Here is a 20,718-nt window from a genome sequence, read left to right as displayed (position 1 = left end):
CGATGTAGCTATACGTATGATAGAACGTTGATAGAAGGGGTTTAGGTATTTTTGAACATTTCAAAAGTCTAGAATGTTCTTATCTTTTGAACCTAGTTAGCATCAAATCATGGAAAATTATTGTTATCGATATATTGTATGTGTGCCAAGCGATAGTTGACCCTATTTTAATAAACATTTTTGTATATTTCAGATACTAATTCTTACATAACTCACTATTTCACATACACAAACTCAAATTATAAAATGGTTGATAACAAGTTAGGGAAAACCCTAAATAGTTATTTATGTTATCCTGTTGAGAAGTAAATTGGACTTATGATAAGACGCATAAAAATAATCCTTCTTATTAAAATAGCGGGTTGGGGGGTGCAGGGTAGTATGACGCGTGTTTGCGGGGCGAAGGGAGGATCTGGCGCAGCCTCCGTAGCATCTTCAGCCCCGGAGCTTTGGTTCGTCAGTCGCGCTCCAACCGCGCACGAGCGAGTACGTGTCATCACTGACGGTTAATTTCCTCCATCACGACGTCGTCGGCACCGGCACAGTTGATACCACAACACGGCATGTGCACCTGACCCCAGTCGCGATACCGGCTCCAACAAGATCCCCGTGACAAACACAAGTGAGTCAGGAGTATTGTGAAAGTTTTTTCGTGATTCCGAACTCCCTATTGCTGTCTAGCGATAGTTAATCAAAATATCTGCAGAATCAAGTGCGTATTTTTTTATTTTTTTTTTTTTTGTGACTAAAATATATACTTGGGGGTACCGCAGACTGGTTGCTTACAATCACTTATTTACCAATTCGCTGTTGTGTTATTTATTCATATTTATTTTGCTGGAAGCAAAGCCAAACATTTTGCATTAATTTATAATTGTTTCGTATCTTAAGATTTACTTCTTTATGTCATATTATGTCAATTATGATTTTCGACATATTTTATTTTTTACGCAAAGATACTATTGATTCTGATAAAATAGAAAAATGCGTATTAAACTCTGCGCAATTTATATTTATTAAGTCGTTACACGATGCATTTAAAAATATGTACTACAATAATGGTTTGAGATGCTCCAATTCTGAAAATTTACTAATACGCGCTTTGGAATAATTAAAATTGTTAATTATTCTAACTATACTAATTAATTCATAGAAAATATTAATACGACAATAACACAGTCTCAATTAAAAATATTAATAATCAATTGGCTATATAGCATAATTAATTTATTCATGTATCATAAGCACGAGTGCTAATTAAGTACATACTGTCCGTTGGTGTATATTTTCAGAAATAATTCGATCGTATCGAACGATCACATCGTTGAGAAAACGGCCTCACGTTGAGACTGGGACTTAATTTAATTTATATTAATTAGTTATTGAATATTTTGAGATAATAATTAAATTAAATAGTACATTTCAATCAAGTATTCAATTCCTGAGAGATACCAGTAGGTACCAGGACGAATAATTCTTATAATACATTCAGTATATGAGGAAAATACACGCACCCACGTAATATTAATTATAATACGATACATTATTTATATTGAGATATTAACATGTTAACTTTGAACTAAATTAGATATGTATAAAATATGAAAATGATTATAACTCGTTTTAGTGGTGGTAACATTTTTGCACCATTGTATACTATTGTAAAACCCACATAAAATTTCGTGTTCTAGTAATTATTTTTTTTACTAGCTGCGACCAAATAATAGAATGAAAACTCTAAAAAAGCTCGATTCAAAGGACCGCTGCTGTTTTTATATACATGTAGATTTTAATTATTTCATGCTATGTACAATTTATTATTATTTATTATTAGTTTTTTTACAAATAAAAATATTATTAAATGGACAAAATAGCAAAACTGCTTTTTTTCTAATGTTTAGTCTTGTTGTGGAAATTTAATCTTTGTTTAAATAAAACATTGCCTACATTTAACGTATACTCATAACCTTGTTCCGCCCTGCGACATTGGGTTTCATTTCCACTGATAAAACGATTATCCGTTAATTATTGAGACTGATAAGAATTTATCCGGTTGATACCGTAAACGGAACGTAATAAAATATCTCATAACTATTCGTAAACAATTCGTTGTTAGAACAAGGTTAGTGTCGTGTACCATTATGGTCTTCACCAGGTCTAAACACAACTCTATTTCTATTAATAAATATAACTTTGTCAGTTTGCCAACGGATATTTATGAATTTTATTATACTCTATAGATATATAAAATACCTTTTGTTAATTTTTATCTAAATGGATACCATCTACTACTATAACTTATTAACACTTACAAACAGTCACAATATATCCTTATGAGAAAGAATTATAAACAAGCTTCTACTAATATAATAAACATAAAGTAAAACAATTATATGGACGGATATAAAAGATTATTGGAAATAAATTCCTCTGGCCGACAAACGCCAAAAAGTCGAGTTATATAAATATGTTAAAAATATTTTCAATGTGAAAATATTCGAGTTAAAGCTATAAATAACACTTTTCAATTCTTATCTATATAAACATAATACCTTGTATATTAAATTTCAATTAAAAAAAAGTTTTATATATATATTGCGGTAAATACTGTCTGTGTATTTTATTGTTATGTTTAGTGACATAAATAAAATTTATTAAAATTTGAACAAACAGATTAAAAAAACATCCTACGCCGCTAAATAAATGGCGTCGTTTCGACAATATCACGAAAATTGGTTGACATTTTATTAGTTATTATGTTTTTATGAATAATGCAAAACGCATTTGAACTGTCATGAATATTTTGTTGACTTCCGGGAAACTTGAGTTTTAAACTAACGTGGTATATTACTAAGGATTAAAACAACACATTTAAATTTACAAAATTTTCTATAAAGTTTTACGTCTTCTAATATTTTGTTTAAACTGTAATTACGGAAAAGGTATATTTTATTTACAAAAGCATGCTAGTATCCGTAATGATAAAAATACATGTGGGGGAGCTGTGGATATCCAGAACAAGCTCGTTAATCGTTATTTAGACCTAGTTTTGGCCATAACGCAATCTTTTTACAAAAAGGAACCTAATTAATAAAAGCCACAGTCATGTCAACTGTCTTATTTATTCAGTTGTTTGTATTTATTTTTTTATTTAATATTTGGAGTAAATTACACCTCATAACCAGCCCAAATGCTTTGATTTCTCTGTCTCTCTTTTGTATGATAAAATATTACACATGTCAACTGTCAAAAAATTGTTGTCTAACTCAATATAATCACAGATTTTGTTATTCCGAAAAGAAAAAAAAATCAATATGGTGACAAATCATCCTTTGAGGTATTTATAAATATAGCAAACAACATACTATGATAAGAACTACCACGTCGATGTACGCCATATTCGCATTATGTGTAGTATTATACAACATATTTATATAATGCGATTATCAAGTCAAATTGGTACCTGACATCGATGCATAGCGTGCAGAACATTCTGGATTACGTGTGATCAAGGAGATCGTATTGACTATTAAACAATTACTCTTGAATAAATTGATTGTAACCGACAGACTTGCTGATTTTAATCTCTTCCTATCAAATTGTGTTTACACTGTGATGCATACATATAAACACTTTTATACACACTTATATACATATTACTTATTTAAGAATAAGTAATAATATGTATATAAGGTAACAATATGTATATATCGATATAATATTCAGATTTCTCAAAATATGTTTTTGCATTTTGCAAGACTTTTCCAAACTTTTGTTTGCCTAAAAATAATTTTGAAGAGTTATTATAAAACATATACCATATAAATGTATCCATGGAAAGGTGGGTGGTGCTAGAAAAGTCATTCGACCTTAAAAAAATTCCACGGCGTAATTCAGTTATTAGTTATAAAGTATTGTTTTATAATAACATTTACTTAGAATGTAGTACCTAAGATGCAAAACAATAATCCTTAATATAAAGTATAAGACGAATGTCTATAGCTACAAAAATGTCACAAAAGGCTTCTAAATCTGTATTAATGCGTCGAATGATTGATTAATTCAAAAAGACGAACAGTTGCGTCAAATTTGTTCGCCCTAATCCAGTATGTACGCTGAAGTTCTCAAAGTAATTAATAGATTGAGAACTTCAGCCTATAAACGTAAAGTAATTAATAGATTACGTTTATAGACTATAAAATTCACGGACCATTTATGTGATTAATCATATGTATTCGTTTTTGAGAATTTATTGAATAGGTACTCCATTATCATCTTCAATATTTCTAAGAACATATCGGTGTAATTCTTCATTTAAAAAGTAATGTTTACAAATATAATATTTGCCTTTTACGAAAGTTCATACGGATTTAAGGTCAGATGAAATCCCAAAACTGCCAATTATTTTCAATACACTTTTCCTCAAAAACAAATATTGGCACACCTGTTTAATAATTGGATTTTATGAGTTACAAAATACATCGCGCAAGAAGCGGTTGTGGTGTAATTAAACAATAGGTATTCACAACCCACCTTTGTATACAAACGACGCATTCTTCGATAAATTTAAAAATTATACAGATATAAGTTATTTGGTTGCTATAGATAATAGAAAAAGTAGACACCTTTTGTATGTAGTTGTGATTATATCTAACTGAATCAATCACAACAAACATTTAATGTCCTTTATATATATATATATATGTACCAATAACTGTAACTTAATTTGGGGAGAAGCTCAGTTTGATTGAATCAGTTTAAGTGTTCAGAAACCGGTGCAAAATAATGTTTCCGGGTTGTATAGAACAATTTAATTGTAGTATTTATCGATAGGATAATAAATTGCAGTTTCATCCAAGCGTTGCTTATTAATTCGTCATACGATACTATAATTTGATTCTTGATAAAAAAAAATTGATTTGATAATTTGATTTTGCGTCGTAGTTATCTGTTACTTAAGAGGTTTTTGTCAAGGCTGAAAAAGGGGTTTAAGCTTTACATCTATCAATTATTTTTTATATTTATCTAAGTGAGTTATCTATGGGAAGATTCTGTCAAAATAAGAACTCAGGAATGCCATAGACAACTCTGTCGCGAATTCGCAAAAGTCATTTTGTTTGTTAATAAGTTATTAATAAATACTTTGAAATACAGTATTTATATAATTGTTTTCGATTTTTGTTTCTCCATATTAATAAAAATTTTGTAAAGATATATGCAACAATTAAATATCACGTACATATAATAAATATTTTTCCTACGTGCTTCGATTTTTCTATTTGTTGCTAAATGTTTGTGACTACCACATATACCTATAAATATCTTTATATTAAAAACGTAGTTTAATATCGCTGGTTTGCGTGACATTTTAATTTAACCTCTTATAAAACGAAATTGGTATTCTAAAAACTCCGGAACCACGCGATGTACAGTTTACATGCAAACAATACCTTCTATTTACTATATAAAATACTTGTCTGGATATATGTAATTTTATAATACAAACTTAATATTTGGAAGGGTGAGGGTTTCATTAAGATATCTGGAAGGCTCGATTTAGTTTTTGCTCTGTCAGCTGTCATTTTTCAAACATTTCGTCATTTCAAAGGTACCGCTCGGAACCACCCGGCTACAGAGTTATCGCAATCACTCCTTTATTTTCCAAGCTAATGGAGTCTATCATCAATAGGCAGGTCTTGCATATCTAAAGGAGCATCAGCTAATTAGTGAGCGTCAGTATGGCTTTCAACGAGGTCGCTTGGCTGGTGATCTTCTTGCCTATCTGACGTAATCCGAAGCTGTAAAAGTAAGGGAGAGGGCTTGTCCGCTAACTTGGATATAGCTAAAGCGTTGAGGGCCGGCAACGCGCCCACTAAAAAGTGGTGTTTATGGGCTGCTATGACTTCCTTTTTTGGGCGTCCCGCAGGCTCGTTTGCCCCCCCCCCCACCTATTATATAAAATAGATTAAGATAGATAGATTGAGGAGTTAGGTCACATCACATGTGTGTACATGACCCATTTATATTAACCCTACTTTAATAAATATATTTTTATTTATTATTGTAATAATGAAATAATTATAGTTTGTAGGCTAAGTGATAATTACGTTATAATTACCTTACAATCAACGAAAATGTAACAAGATGTATTAACATATCTACTTGCAACATTGCATCCAAAACAAATAGGTAGGTACTATTACCTTCGAGTAAATACCTTTAGTATCTCCTCACAGGTAATGCGATGTTAATTATTCTTAATACACTATTTACACAAGCATAATGACTAAAGATAAGCCAAATTATCACATAGTTATGAACAATTTGTCGAAGCGCATAATAATTAGATGGACTGTAAAAACGTCGGAAAACAATGCACTTGGAATTGTAAGCCTCATCCTTATTAGTGGGGGTGGAACTTTATACATCTATTGTGCTATAGATGAATTAATGATGGGGCAGAGGTGGCCACTTCGACAAGACTAGTCCATCCTATACCCAAAAAGCATCAATTATTACTCCTTCCCGGCTAAATATATGGCACTATGGTACGAGTAAGTAAGAGTAACTATAACTTTGTCCACAACCATACCATACCATACCATACCATACGGCACTAGTTTGGATTTCCAATGTGAATGTTTTCCATATATTATGTCTTATTGAGTACAAGTTAAACAGTATTTGTAGTAATTCGTCATTCGAGAACGATGTATGTATCAAACACAATAAACACAAAGGGTTATTTTTTAATTGTATGTAAGCGTGTTAAGTAAATTTAAAAGTAATTCCGGGCGACACGGATTAAACTTAATATGTAAACAGAAAAGACATTAAAATTCTTTTAATAACGCCTCCGTTGTAATAAAACAATTGAAAACAAAAATAACATTACAACAAAACCACCTGTTGACACTCGTCAGTCTTTGTGGTTATAATCTGTGTGAACGGTGTTTCATGCCTCGATAAGCATTATAATTACAAAACTTAAACTGTACTATTAAAAACAATTGACAGTAGTATTATGTAACCATAGAATAAATGAAATTAATTTTATATGTTCTATAATTTATGCGAAATCTCTCAAATGATCGAAAACATAAATGAACCTTATATATAATTAATGGGAAAATTCTACGAAAGACTAGGCGGTATGGTCGAAAGACTACATAAGACTACAGACTACAATGCCTGCGCCATGGGCGAAAAAAAATTAACAATCGATGTTCCATGTTTTGTTTCAAAATATCGGTAAAGTGTAGGTATAAATAATTAATAACTTTAAGGAGAAATTTCATAACATGTTCTATCTATATCTTAGAAATCTGGTATCTTTAGAAATTTATTCTAAAGATCGATTGATTTATCTTCAATCCCGAAAAATTTATGGAATCACCAAAAATTAATATTCAATACCTCCGATAAAAACGCATTTGATAAATCACGCGATTGTAAACTAACCCACGAAAGCGGCTCTTTAAATAAAACGTCTGTGATAAACCCAGTTTTAATAAGTTGTATTGTTTTTAGAATGATACCCCGGCGAAAACACAATGCTTCCTCAGGATCGCTCCCACCTCCAGATGACAAGCACGCCAGCAATGATTATATACGTAAGTATCATAAGATTATTAGAAAAGTTTTAGACTAAAACCCAGTAAGTAATTCCATTGCAAACATTTGTCATAACGACATTACTGCGATGTGTAGCAGAGTATACGAACTTATGATTACACCACCGTATAATTTTTGAACTATATTCTTGCAGTACATTATTATTATTATAAGGATAATTTCGGATTCTAAATAATTTCCTCCATTCCAATATTCGTTAGTGTTTGTTTACTTCCTTAAACACAAAGTCACACAATATTTATATCGTTTTAATAGGTTTCTATCGTACTAGATATTTTGAACCAAACGTTTTCTAAAGCCCCATAATATAATGCTTGAGTTTACAAGGTTTCTCTCAAATAATATTCGAATCATTAACTGGATGAAACTGGCTCCGTTGAAGCCTTAAGATTTTACTATCAGAGAAATGTACCATGAGCTAGTATTTAAAGTTCTATATAGATTGGTTTATTATGGGCTTGTACATTGTATAAGAACAATAATATATGAAAGATAATATTTGATTTATATATGTAAAACGCAAATCTGCAGTGTAGATTTTTTAAATTTAATTGCAATTTAAATTCTTGTTAAGAGTGCTTAATGTATGTGTATCTCAATATTGTAGGCTTACATAAACGACTATTTTCACATTTGTGTTATGTCAAAGTTTCTCGTGTGGAAATTGAACATTCAAGTCAGTGTTATTTATATTTTATTTGCTATGAATTTGTTGTTGTTGAGAGATGACTAAAATCGAAGAAAGCAAAAATAGTTTTTAATATGTATTGTCATTTATCCGGCGCGTTACAACTTACAAGTAGGTGCTCGAGGACCCTCATTTCGGTAATTGTCACTGATTATATATGTATATATATATATTTTCGTTTTATTGATCCAAGAAATGTCAAAGTCCTCACGATTTCTTTTTATATAATACAAATTTTATATAAGGGGGGAAAACGAAGGTTCCATAGCAATGTTAGTAAATACAACTTAATAACTTAAATCTAAGTGTTAGTAGGTTTATATTACATTCCTACCGGAATCATTCCGCATGAAATGTGTCTGCGTAGAGAGAATCAAGCCGATCAATAAGACATTGGACGTTGACAATTCGATTTTTGATTCTTAAGCTAATTGTACGCATAAAAATGCACTAAGGCCGCGATATCGTGAGCAATTCTGTCTCTTAACCCTAAGACCTTAGGATATTGGCTAGCATTATTAATTAAGAAACTTATAAGGGCGGGAAGGTAAGCATTATCAATTAAAAAACTTATAAAGGCGGGAAAAAATTATTGTTATTATCGTCACAACTGTAAATATTTTTAAGTGTACCACTCTTGGTGGTTGATAATATCACAATGTAATTTAAAATGTAAGTGGTTTGTTTATCATATAGGACCTTGACGGAAAATAATGTAACATCTATTAGAATTGATCAAAAGATGATAAACTACCAAGCAATTTTACGGTAATGGATCGTTTGGCTTCAACGTGCGACTCTCATCTGGTGGTTTTGGTTCGATCCCCAGCAGTGTCATAATAATATAGGCTTTCTCTGTATCTGCAACTGCACTGGCTCATACAGTGAAGACAAACATTGTGAGACAAGCGGTATGCCGAAAAGCCGACACCGTGTGTTAGGTTAGGGAAAAGGTGTAAATGTGTATTAAAAGGTAACAAATATCTCTTTTGACAAAAAAGGTCAAGGCTTATTACCAAAATTATCGAAAATACTCGCTGATTTATTTTACGACATTTACATTTTCCTTGTCATTTTCAAAATATATGCCTACTTTAACACATATAATAAAGAGGTTCTAGACTTATTTCCTGTTCATTTTCAGTGTCAGACAGTACCAAAGAAGGCTGGCGTGCGATCATAAAACGAAGGCTCAACCGCAAAACGTTGCACAAGAGGATTCCTGTTACGTCTTGGTTACCAAAGTAAGGAAGGGTCATATTAATCATCATATATTAACCAATTAAATCAGAAGACAATTTCTCCTTGGACTTGTAATGATTCACCTGAGTAAACACTTACGTTAAACGTTATTGCAATTTCAAATATTGTCATATCTGACACATTTTCTTCGCAAATTTACTGTTTAAGTTATTTCTTTTTCGTAACAAAATTCACTTATATACATTACCCTTATCAATTGTATATTAAAAATGTTAATGTAAAGAAGTACAACTGCAGAAGAGAAACAGATAAAAATAATAAATAGAAGTCATTTAACAAATAACACACAAATTATACTTACTATTAAAATAATTTTACATTCAACAGATTTAGCTTTTTAATTTAAGATTTTAATATTTTTTAAGAGACTCACACTCTCGTCTGCTCAGTCCCCTTAATGTTACTTTAAGACTCACTCATTCCATTGTTTTCACATCAAAAAATTCTGGATTATGTAAATTTCATACATTATGATAATTCCATCGAAACACATGTTTGCCAACTGCTGTTTTTTAATCTGCGACATTTCAAAGGTTTCGCGTTAAAGCCTCAGATAAATACGAGAACGTAATGATGCTCATTTATTCTACACAGCATATAAGTACCTCCATTCATTAAATTTCTTCAATAATTAACGAATGATAAGAGTTAATAGATAATAATTCTAAATTTAAATTTCCTAGACATATCTAAATTATTATTCTTTTTAGCTTTTTTAGCCTTCCGGCTGAGCTGAGTATTTTTCTCTATTGTATTAGCCATTCTTTTTTCAGGTACAACACAGAAAAGGCCATCGGTGATCTTATAGCTGGTATTACTGTCGGTTTGACCGTCATCCCTCAATCGTTAGCCTATTCAAATATTGCCGGTTTACCGCCGCAGTATGGATTATACGGTTCCTTTCTCGGTTGCTTCATTTACATAATCCTCGGAGGGTGCAGGGCAGTACCAGCTGGACCTACGGCTATCGCATCTCTACTGACCTGGCAAGTTGCTGGCGGAGTGATAGAAAAAGCGATCTTACTGAACTTCCTAACTGGCCTCATTGAGTTGCTGATGGGAGTACTTGGTTTAGGGTTCCTAATTAACTTCGTATCAGGTCCTGTATCTTCAGGATTTACGTCGGCAGTAGCACTTATGATAGCGACATCACAAGTCAAAGATCTCTTCGCTATAACTGTGACTGGAACGACGTTCTTACAACAATGGATTTCGGTATTCAAGAATATACACAATGCGTCGCTGTGGGATCCCATTCTTGGATTTAGCTGTATCGCCCTCCTCCTTTCAATGAGGGTAAGTAAATTTGCCTTTTGCAAGACAGTCATATAAACTTTAATCAAGAGAATTGTGAGATTTTCCTCGTTTGTTATGTGACCACTTATCACGATTTTCTTAGACTAAATTATTTCACAGTGAAAGAATGAATTTACCTTATACGACAGGATTTTAATCCTGTTAATATTAATAATAATTAAAAAGTTTTGTTATAGTTCACCGAATTAAAGTTCAGCTTGTAACGTTTCATTTTATTTTAGAAAATTGGTATGATAAAACTCGGTGAGAAGTCAGCGGATGGTCCAAGTACTAGGCACAAAGTGTTGACAAAATGTATGTGGCTGTTAGGAACTTGTCGGAATGCAATTGTTGTCATTCTCACTGGAGTACTCGGCTACTGGTTTGTAACCACGAAGGGTTCATCTCCTGTTCGCTTAATGGGTGTGTAAACAATATTTTATAAACATTATGGCTATGACTTTCTAAGAAACAATCAAATTACATATTTCACCTGTATAAGAAAAGACAAAAAGAATCTAATATTTTTCCAACAGTACTATTTGGAAAACTAGTTTGAACTAATTTGATTCAAATTGTGTCTTGTCTTGAATGATTGTTCCTTTAGAAATGCCATGTTAAATACTTAATATATTGAGCAATATAGGTCCTAATAACATTTTATTATTTTTGTATTTTAATGCGACAGTCGAAGGTGTACCGGGCGGTTAGTAAAATGAGATTCAGTCAATCGTCATTCTATCATATCTTTTCTTTGTTTCATTAGAGTAGATCGGACGCACATTGGTACCTATTCATACTATATCATTATAACACTTTCCATTTAGTAATTTCGAATGACAAAGAAATATTGTATCAACATCGTTATTGCATACAAATTCAACAATATGTCTACTCGTTGTTATTAAACTTTAATCATTAACATTACGAATAAGTAATTGTAGTCTAAAATTATTATGAAATGTGACATACCTTCAATATGTTATACCTTCAAGATATTATTTATTAATTATTATATATTTATCAGATCTTATTTCACTGGCTTTATATTTCGACTAACGATGCCATCTCATTTTTATCTCTAGCAACCTTTTCACTCATAATTATCTCTATGATTTTAGAATTCTTAAACTCCAATTTCACAGGTGCCATTCCCTCTGGAGTACCAGTGCCAACCGTTCCACCATTCACCTATGTTCGAGCTGACAATACCACTGCAGACTTCGTAGACATGGTCTCAGAACTTGGATCCGGTCTTCTCGTGATACCCTTAATAGTTTTACTGGAAGATATAGCGATCTGCAAGGCTTTTTCTGGAGGGAAGACAATCGATGCCACTCAGGAAATGATCGCGTTGGGTCTGATGAATCTTGGCAATTCCTTTATGCAAGCATACCCCGGTGGTGGATCGCTGGCTCGGTCTGTAGTGTCCAATGGTTCGGGAGTTAAGACCACGTTCAACGGGTTATATACTGGTAAGATTTTTTTTTCTATTTCTGATACTATAAAAAATATTTTTGTACGTTTTCTAAGTTTGTATTTTCTATCCTACTTATCAACTTTTCATACTTTAAAGAATGTTTTTTTTTTCTCAACATTTTAGCGTTATTTCTTATTGTACTAAAAAGCTCCAAAGACCTTACAAGAATATGTGTCTAAGCCTATTAGTTTCAGTCCAAATAAATTTTTGGTACTTAATCGATTTATAAGCGTTTATTAGCTTCAAGCAACGCACTTAAATCGATGGGTACTCCTAAAACCTAGACCCTGATTAATGATTTGGATATACGTGCTACTAATATATTATGCGCGACAGTTTCGTGGGCCCCGTTTGCAAATACTTGGGAGACATTATTAATTTACATATTATTTAATGTTTGTGTCTCGCCCATAAAAATGGGCGAGACACAAACATTGAATAAAGGAAAACTATAGTTATTTTTATTTAACAAATGAAACAATATTAATACCGTTTATAAATCAGACATTGAGAAAGAGCAAATAAGTGTGTGTAAACAATACTATACAATATATAATAGGAAGATGCACACGATATCTTAGATAACCTAGCTGTTATTTGATATCTACAGAGCCGGTGTATTTATCATTTTTTCGTCTCAGCCACGGAAAAGATAAGGGCTGCTGATGGAATTACATATGAACCAGTCTCGATGCTATGACATTAGTTATTTTATTTCGAATCTATGATTTTATTAACATTTGATATTCGCATTATATTTGCGGTGCTTTCAATACTATTGAAAATGTATCGATTTGTCATTCACTAAATTTGTGTAGATAAGCTTAGAAGAGTATACTCAGCATTTTGAGTCTATTAATCAAATAATTTTGCGAAAGATTCTTTCAATTGCATGCAATCGTTTTAGAAATGTTTCTTTATCAGTTTTGTTTCTTGTAGATAAGTACACACGTGGACTAATAGGTATCATATAAATCACCAATGCGCATAAAATGCATATTATTGAAATGCAATGAAATAAACTGTCAAATGTAAGATGTGACGAAATGAAATATTTAGCTATGCACAACATTATCGCTTTTTATGGCTTACACAATACTTAATTAAGTTTCTGTTGTGGAATTTTATTGCGGTATGCAGCATAAAATAGTACCTACCTCGATAAAACTGTTTCTGCCTGTATATTTTTTTACCATACTTTTTATAATGTCAATGTTAATTTAGGCAATATATATATTCTTAGCTGTTATCCTGGTTCTCGGTTTGGAATTCAATTTAAAAAAACACGGGTTTACAATTCTTTATGATTATATAGTTTGTTAATAGGCAAGTAGGTGATCATCCTTCTGTGCCTGATCCGCACTATTGATTTTAAGTTCTAAGGTATCAGTTTCTTCACGATGTTTAAGATCGTCGTTGTTTCCAGGTCTGATGGTAATACTAGCTCTACAGTTCTTTACCCAGTACTTTGAATTTATCCCGAAGGCTGCACTGGCTGCTGTCATCATCTCTGCTATCCTGTTCATGGTGGAATATGACGTCATCAAACCCATGTGGAGAGCCAAGAGTGAGTATATTTCATTTATTTATTTTTTTAGATTGTTGCATAATATATTTTCATTATACAAGATAAAATTATAGAAGATGACTTTAGATTACTAGTTCAATTCAGAAAAAGAATATATACTAAATATAGGTATAAATATAGACTATATACTAAATTAAAATAGTGAAAAGGTAATTTCGTATTAAGAGATAAACAGATCGTTCACACGACACGTTCGAAACACACCAGTGGTGCCAATAATTAATTTTTTGTTTACTTCTCGTAAAAAAGGAAACTTTTTCTCGAAATCTACTGTTTTTTGGTAAGAGTCGAAAGATAGCCCTAATATAAATCCATACGTCAAACACGAGGCGAAGACCCATCAATGGATTTAGCGGCACTTGATTTTCTTCAAAGATTTTACTTTATACTAATCACCTCATAGTATAATGTATAGGTATTGAAATTATTATCCACTCTCCGTGAACTTCGTCTACGTCTATTAAAATCTTTATGTAACTAACCCATTAACACACTATTAAGCAAAATATTTTCCACAAGCACGTACTTAACAAGAAAGTAATTACTTGTTTGACAGCGAATTACTTTGTTAGACGTTTGTAACCTACTTACCAAGTTTCGCGTGATGAATTAACTTAATATTGATAAGAAAACAAAAATTCCTTACTTGATTAAGAATATAAATAATACAATGTTATCAGAAAGAGTTAAATTGTTTATTTTGTAATATTAAAAAAACGATTAATGCGATAACAGCATTATTATACTAAAATTCTTGTTCGTTTGCGAGAAAGATCGATGCCACTTTAGTGATGATGACAAAAATTACTCAAGTCTACTTTGAGGCCAAAGACAAATCATACCTTAAAAATGGAATCTAAAAATTTTATAATCCCTGCGCTGTCCCAACGCCTTTGGGAGCGATACAGCGCACAAATATTGCATAATCAAATCAAATTCTATCAAAAACAAAAAAGTTTTTTCTATGTTACGAACTTTTCAGAGACTTTTTTTATTATGTGCCGACCCGGAGAAACTTATCAATATATCTCCGCCAATCTGGGCAATCAATTCTGGCGTAATTAAGATACAAACGTGCATAAACTTAGATTAATATTAATAGAAAATGACGTCTATATTTTTAGAAATGTATTTCTTGAAGCAGGTGGAAAATATTAATAAGGATATATTATTCATAACTCTTTTCACTAAAAGAGTATGTTAAAATGTGAATTTGTAAAATCGCTATAGTACTTTATGCGGTTTACCACAGGAAAAACTAAAGGAAATTCAAATGTACTACGTAATCTGTGGTTACATTTTCATGATCTAGTGTATGTGTAATTACAGCTTTGAAAGATTGCATTGTATTCCAATATAAATTAAATAGAATTTATATCCTTACGTTTTTCTATCAATAGGAATTATATATGGTTGACGTAAAATATTTTGAATTTTTGGCATTACAACTTTTTTATTTATGGAATCCAAGAACAGTTATCGCTAATAAACGTCAAATCCTTTGAAAATACCAAAAAACATACTTTGTATTCGTGTCACTTACTATGTTTTTTTTTATTTTTTCTGATAACTGGTGTGGCTCTTTTAAATTTTTCTGATTACCTATGAGAAAATTTCGACTTGACGTCGACCTTTGGGACACTCTGTATATTAAAAACCACAAGGCTTTATAGAGATAATATAGGATAGAGAGAGAAAAGTCGACGTGAATCAGGCACATGCTGATCCTACTTGCCTATTGCCACATAATAATATGAACATATGATTACAAAACAGACACAGATATATTTATTTATTTATACTTTTTTGAGCAAGTGTTAAATAGTATGACGATTATACACTTAATAAACCTAAATGAAAAACTTGGTGCAACGGGCCTCCTTTCGCCACTATGCATCCCCTTCCAGGTAACCATAAATTAAGAGAATTTATGTAAAACATTTTTTTTAAAAGGGCAAGTGACCATAATGGTCACTTGCCATATTAAAAAAAATGCAATACAAAAACAAAATACATATAATGAATAAAGAAAAGTAACAGGTTATTAACTAACAGAAATAAAAAAAGAAAAAGTAAATGTAATGTTAAAAACATGATAATAATATACCTACTTATAATTAACAATAACTTAACTATTTATATGTAAGATTTTCGCTGTCATTATGACGTGCCTTTAATATCTAAAGTGCTAAATGTTTTATAGCAGTACACAATACACAGTACACAATACACAATACAGTACACAATAAATAACTTGTCACACATTATTTTCAGAGCTGGACTTGATACCTGGACTGACGACCTTTGTGCTGTGCCTGGCTTTACCAATCGAGATGGGAATCCTCACTGGCGTCGTGGTTAACATCGTATTTATTCTGTATCACGCAGCAAGACCGAAGTTTTCTGTTGAGATGCTTAAAGTTAGTATCTTTATAAATATTTCTCAAGGCAAACGGAGAAAAAATCCCTTTAAAATCTTCCCTAATAGGCTGTCTATATACCAGAATTAAAAATACATGTTTTTCTGCTCCAACGTAAACTTTAGTTGAAACTTATTATTGATAGGGTGGACTAGTGGCTATAGCAATTAAATAAAACTTTATTAATACTTGTAACATTGTGTTTACTTGTATAAGAGAATATATATATATGAATCTATCATTTCTCAAAAGTAAAGAAAACATAATCCAAATTCAAACGTAATGCATCATAGACAATTATATGTGGACAGCATTCCAACAATTATTTGGCTAGTAATAATTATTTCATCAAGATTTTTTTAAAAGTCTAGTCTACTTTGTCTATTTATAAATACGTATCAGATAGTAATGTGATTGTAAGTTACACTAAACTTTATAACCACTGCATAACTTTAGATTAATTTCCGAATACAAAGAGATACGATAATAAGCTGAATTCAGCGAACGTCGTGTATAAAAATAACATGCAAAATTCACGGTGGTCGCTTATGGAAATTAGAAACGCCACCTGTGTCGACTGATACGACACGTGATATTAATGATGCAGTGAAAAAGTATAGCCAATATTGCGTACTAAAATTACGTATTTTTTGTTTTAGATAAATGATTTACAAAGCATTATTTCGGTTAAATCTCTTCAATAAATCCTATTATGATTATTGATATGACTTTTTGGTGTGGCTTGTGGTTTAGTTATAAATTTGTATTGTGCGGCTTTTTTGTAATTAATCAATATAAATCTTAACATTTTCTTTCAAATAAACGTTTTCTTATTATTTATTACGGAAGGATCTTAAAAATTCAAATGACTTTCGTGTATGAAAAACAAATTGAATTTAACTTCCGCGATAACTTCCAGAGAGACTATAAGAGATATCTACTTCAAGACCTATCTTGGATCTGAATCACTGTATGGCATTTAAAATGAAATCTCTTGTATAAAATTATACTCTACAATACGGCTTAGGTTTAAACATTAGTAATATCACGAAAAGCCAATATTATATTTTCATTTTATTTTTTACATGATGGATACAGCACAAACAACAGATCCAGACCAGGCATCTTCAGTGCTGGTTCACTAAATATTTACTAGTAATTCTTTATACATTATACAATCAGTACACATATACTAAAGTTTAAAAAATATAATTTCTTTAGGATGTTAATTAAACGAATAATACTTTTGAATTTATAGGTACTATACATGTATGCTTTGCACAATCTTTCACCTTATCTAAAATTATGCAAAGCATTTATCCTCCTATGAGTAAGACAAATACGATAATATTTATTATGTAAATAACTTAATCATTTGTCAGTAGAACAATGCCCAGCTTAAACTATTGTAAACAACATTCACCTTTGCTTTTCTATATTTCCGTAATGCCCTTTTATGTTAAAAGACTGTATCAAGCTAGCTCCGTTGTAGCATAAAAACAAAAAAGTATGGGCAGATATATATTGTTATTTTTTATTATTTCCAGACGGAGCAAGGAGTAGAGTATCTGATGATAACACCGGACCGCTGTCTCATGTTTCCTTCAGTTGACTATGTCCGACGTCTTGTTACCAAATGCGCGACCAGCAATTCGGTTCCTGTTGTCATAGAATGTACACACATCTACAGCGCCGACTACACGGCAGCAAAAAGCATAGAACAGCTAACTGCGGACTTTCACGCGAGACAGCAACCATTATACTTCTACAACGTAAAACCTTCAGTCTGCTCAATCTTTGAAGCCGTCGCGAAGCCAGAACATTTTGTTGTCTTCTATGAAGATGAGGAATTAGACAGGCTTTTTACAGCGGATAATAGAATTGCGCCACAAAAACCGCCACCTCTAAGCGCTTAGATGTGATATTACAGACTATATTTTTGGAAGGAAATTAACGGTGCAGTGTGATATTTTGGATGGTATACTGTTTCGTAAATAGTTTTCATCTAATGTTTATCGGTGTGTAGACGTCGATGTAAAATAAACTTGTGGCTAAAGAATTTGACAGTTGACTAAGGTTTTAATAAGGTGCAAATCTATATATTTTCTTAAACGTTGAGGGTATTTTTGACCACTTTATGATAAATTGGCGTCACAAAGGAATATTTTGTAATGCGCAAATATACATAACTGCAAAACAAAAGGTATCGCGTCATTATTGTTTAGTCACAAGAACTATAGATGCTCTATTTTAGTAATGAAAGGTTTATGGCTGTGCAGCTGTGATTGGGTGAGCCCGATCACATCCATCAGTATTATAAATCAATATGGATTAAAAATATGACGAAGGGACTTAGATTAAGCTTAATAAGAGATCTTAATGTACATCAAGTTTGCTTGAACTCTAAAAATAGTATCTATTTTAGCTACCAATATATCTAATGATTACGTCCGCCTTTACTTACAGTATTTGTTTGCTCACGTGTGTTTTAAATCATTTTTTAATATTGTAAATCAGAACCGAAAATTAAATATATTTTTTAAGTTAATGAGTGCAGCAATATTTGGACTCACATATAAAAAATACAATTGCAACTTAATAACATAAATATCATTAATTTGTAAATAATCATTTAGTCTTAAGGAAATTGCGGCCTCGTTTTTAACTGGATGGTCAAATAAAACTTTTAAATTTCAGACCGTAGACAACGTTCTTTGAATAGACAAAGTTCATATAGAACCTAGAAAATCCCTTAACACAGACTATAAAATCTAGAAAAATCCTTATATATTATTACTAGCTACGACACTTTAATAATAGTTAAATCTTTATTGACTTTTACCATCAATAACATATAATAAAATCAGCTCATCTGCATTTTACTTTAAAGTCTATTTTGTAATATTGTAAAACGATTTATTAGGAAGTGTTAATGTGGTAGCTATGAGTTCTAGCAGTGGTAAACTAGAATTAAAAAAAACTTGCACTATTATCACTGTAAGTCAGTGTCTTTGAATTTCCTCAATTTTTTGACTCAAACAACTTTTGGACACATTTATCTATTTAACACAAATTTTAATAATTGCAAAGTAAAGTTTTATTTAAAATGTTCTTTTTAACTAGAGACTGTTAGGCCTTTTAAGTTTGCATAGTGTTATTTTTCTAATAAAATAATATAGGACTAGCATCTATCGTTGTGATTCTAGATTTTAATGATATTTAACATTAATGTACTTATGCCATTATCTAGGCCATCTCCCTGTTTGAACGTGATAAAGACAAAATTGTTTAAGTATTAGTTTATTTATTTTGTAAGTGTTTAGAGTACAATATAGTGTAGATGCAATATATCAATATGTTAGGAACGACTAGCCTAGAGCGCCGTGTAAAAAGTATTTTTAATCTACACGGTGTGGCAAAAATGAATAAAAGCATTCATGAGTGGGACATAAATATTATGAGCCAAATTCAATCAACGCTAGGGACTGAACCTCGGAAATGCTCAATTTTTGTCCTAATTGCATCAAAATAAACGAGACAATTACTTTGAATGCTTTAGTTTGTAAAAGTTAATAGGGAAATATTTTTCTACTATGCATCATAATTTTTATAATTTAGTGTAAATTATTTACTGATGTTATAAAATTGTCATATAATTAATTTTATTAACAGAGAAATCACAAATTTATGTTAGTATTTTATGTAAAGACTAAAGCAAATTAAAACAAACATTTTCACAATAATATAAACGCTAATGCGTAGAACTTTAATCAACTTGTAACTTCTAAACAAGTCACAGATGATTGTTTCAAGTCTAATTAAATGATTTTAAGATGAAACGCATGAATTATTTAGAATTATGTAAAGCTATAAACAGTGAGACCCGGAATTGTGAGTTCTGCGTGAATCGGCCTTAATGTAATTAGAATATGAAATAGTTTTTAGTAACGACTTTAGAGATGGACCTATAACAGATTCGACATAATATCCTATATAGTACTTGTAGCCAATGTCCCTTTAAATTGTATAGTACAAAACCTGTATATTGAAATCGAAAAATTATTGCTATATAAGCCTACTGTTTTTCATATAATTGATGTCTATCGCTTCAATTAAAAGATGTTTGTAGTAGGGCGAAATAGTCTATTTGAATGTGTGTTTGTACACAACATAATTCTTTACGTCACATTGATTCACAATATATAATGTTACACTAAATTGAATATTTTAAATGCTTTATATAAAAAATATATATATTAATGTTTAAAATTATGGTGCGTTTAAATAGAACTAATGTTTTCCCAGTTCCAAGAACAAAATAATTATAATTAAACTCTTTGAGAGTTCA

At 31.2% G+C, this 20,718-nt stretch overlaps 1 protein-coding gene across 2 annotated transcripts; it reads left to right on the top strand.

Annotated features, from left to right (window-relative positions):
• Positions 1 to 452: 452 nt before the first annotated feature.
• Positions 453 to 20,718, top strand: LOC110997969 (sodium-independent sulfate anion transporter). 2 transcript variants are annotated; one of them, XM_022266375.2, is made up of 9 exons: positions 453 to 622; positions 7,531 to 7,613; positions 9,468 to 9,567; positions 10,360 to 10,882; positions 11,125 to 11,305; positions 12,028 to 12,357; positions 13,789 to 13,929; positions 16,225 to 16,370; positions 17,918 to 20,718. In XM_022266375.2, the coding sequence occupies exons 2-9, from the start codon at positions 7,532 to 7,534 to the stop codon at positions 18,284 to 18,286; spliced, it is 1,872 nt and encodes a 623-aa protein (XP_022122067.2). In that variant the 5' UTR covers positions 453 to 622; position 7,531; the 3' UTR covers positions 18,287 to 20,718. The 2 variants fall into 2 exon arrangements, with proteins under 2 accessions (XP_022122067.2, XP_045485184.1); XM_045629228.1 differs by having other exon boundaries at positions 453 to 712.

Source organism: Pieris rapae, chromosome 8 (genome assembly GCF_905147795.1).
Source record: "Pieris rapae chromosome 8, ilPieRapa1.1, whole genome shotgun sequence".
Taxonomy (NCBI): domain Eukaryota; kingdom Metazoa; phylum Arthropoda; class Insecta; order Lepidoptera; family Pieridae; genus Pieris; species Pieris rapae.
The sequence above is the reverse complement of the archived record's forward strand: the minus strand, read 5'-3'. Positions and strand labels throughout refer to the sequence as shown.

Bases quoted from the DNA above. Each gene is read 5' to 3' on its own strand.
- LOC110997969 (XM_022266375.2), top strand. From the start codon at position 7,532: ATGATACCCCGGCGAAAACACAATGCTTCCTCAGGATCGCTCCCACCT. The intron at 7,614-9,467 runs GTAAGTATCATA...GTTCATTTTCAG, and splicing joins CGCCAGCAATGATTATATAC to TGTCAGACAGTACCAAAGAA. The intron at 11,306-12,027 runs GTGTGTAAACAA...CCAATTTCACAG, and splicing joins ATCTCCTGTTCGCTTAATGG to GTGCCATTCCCTCTGGAGTA.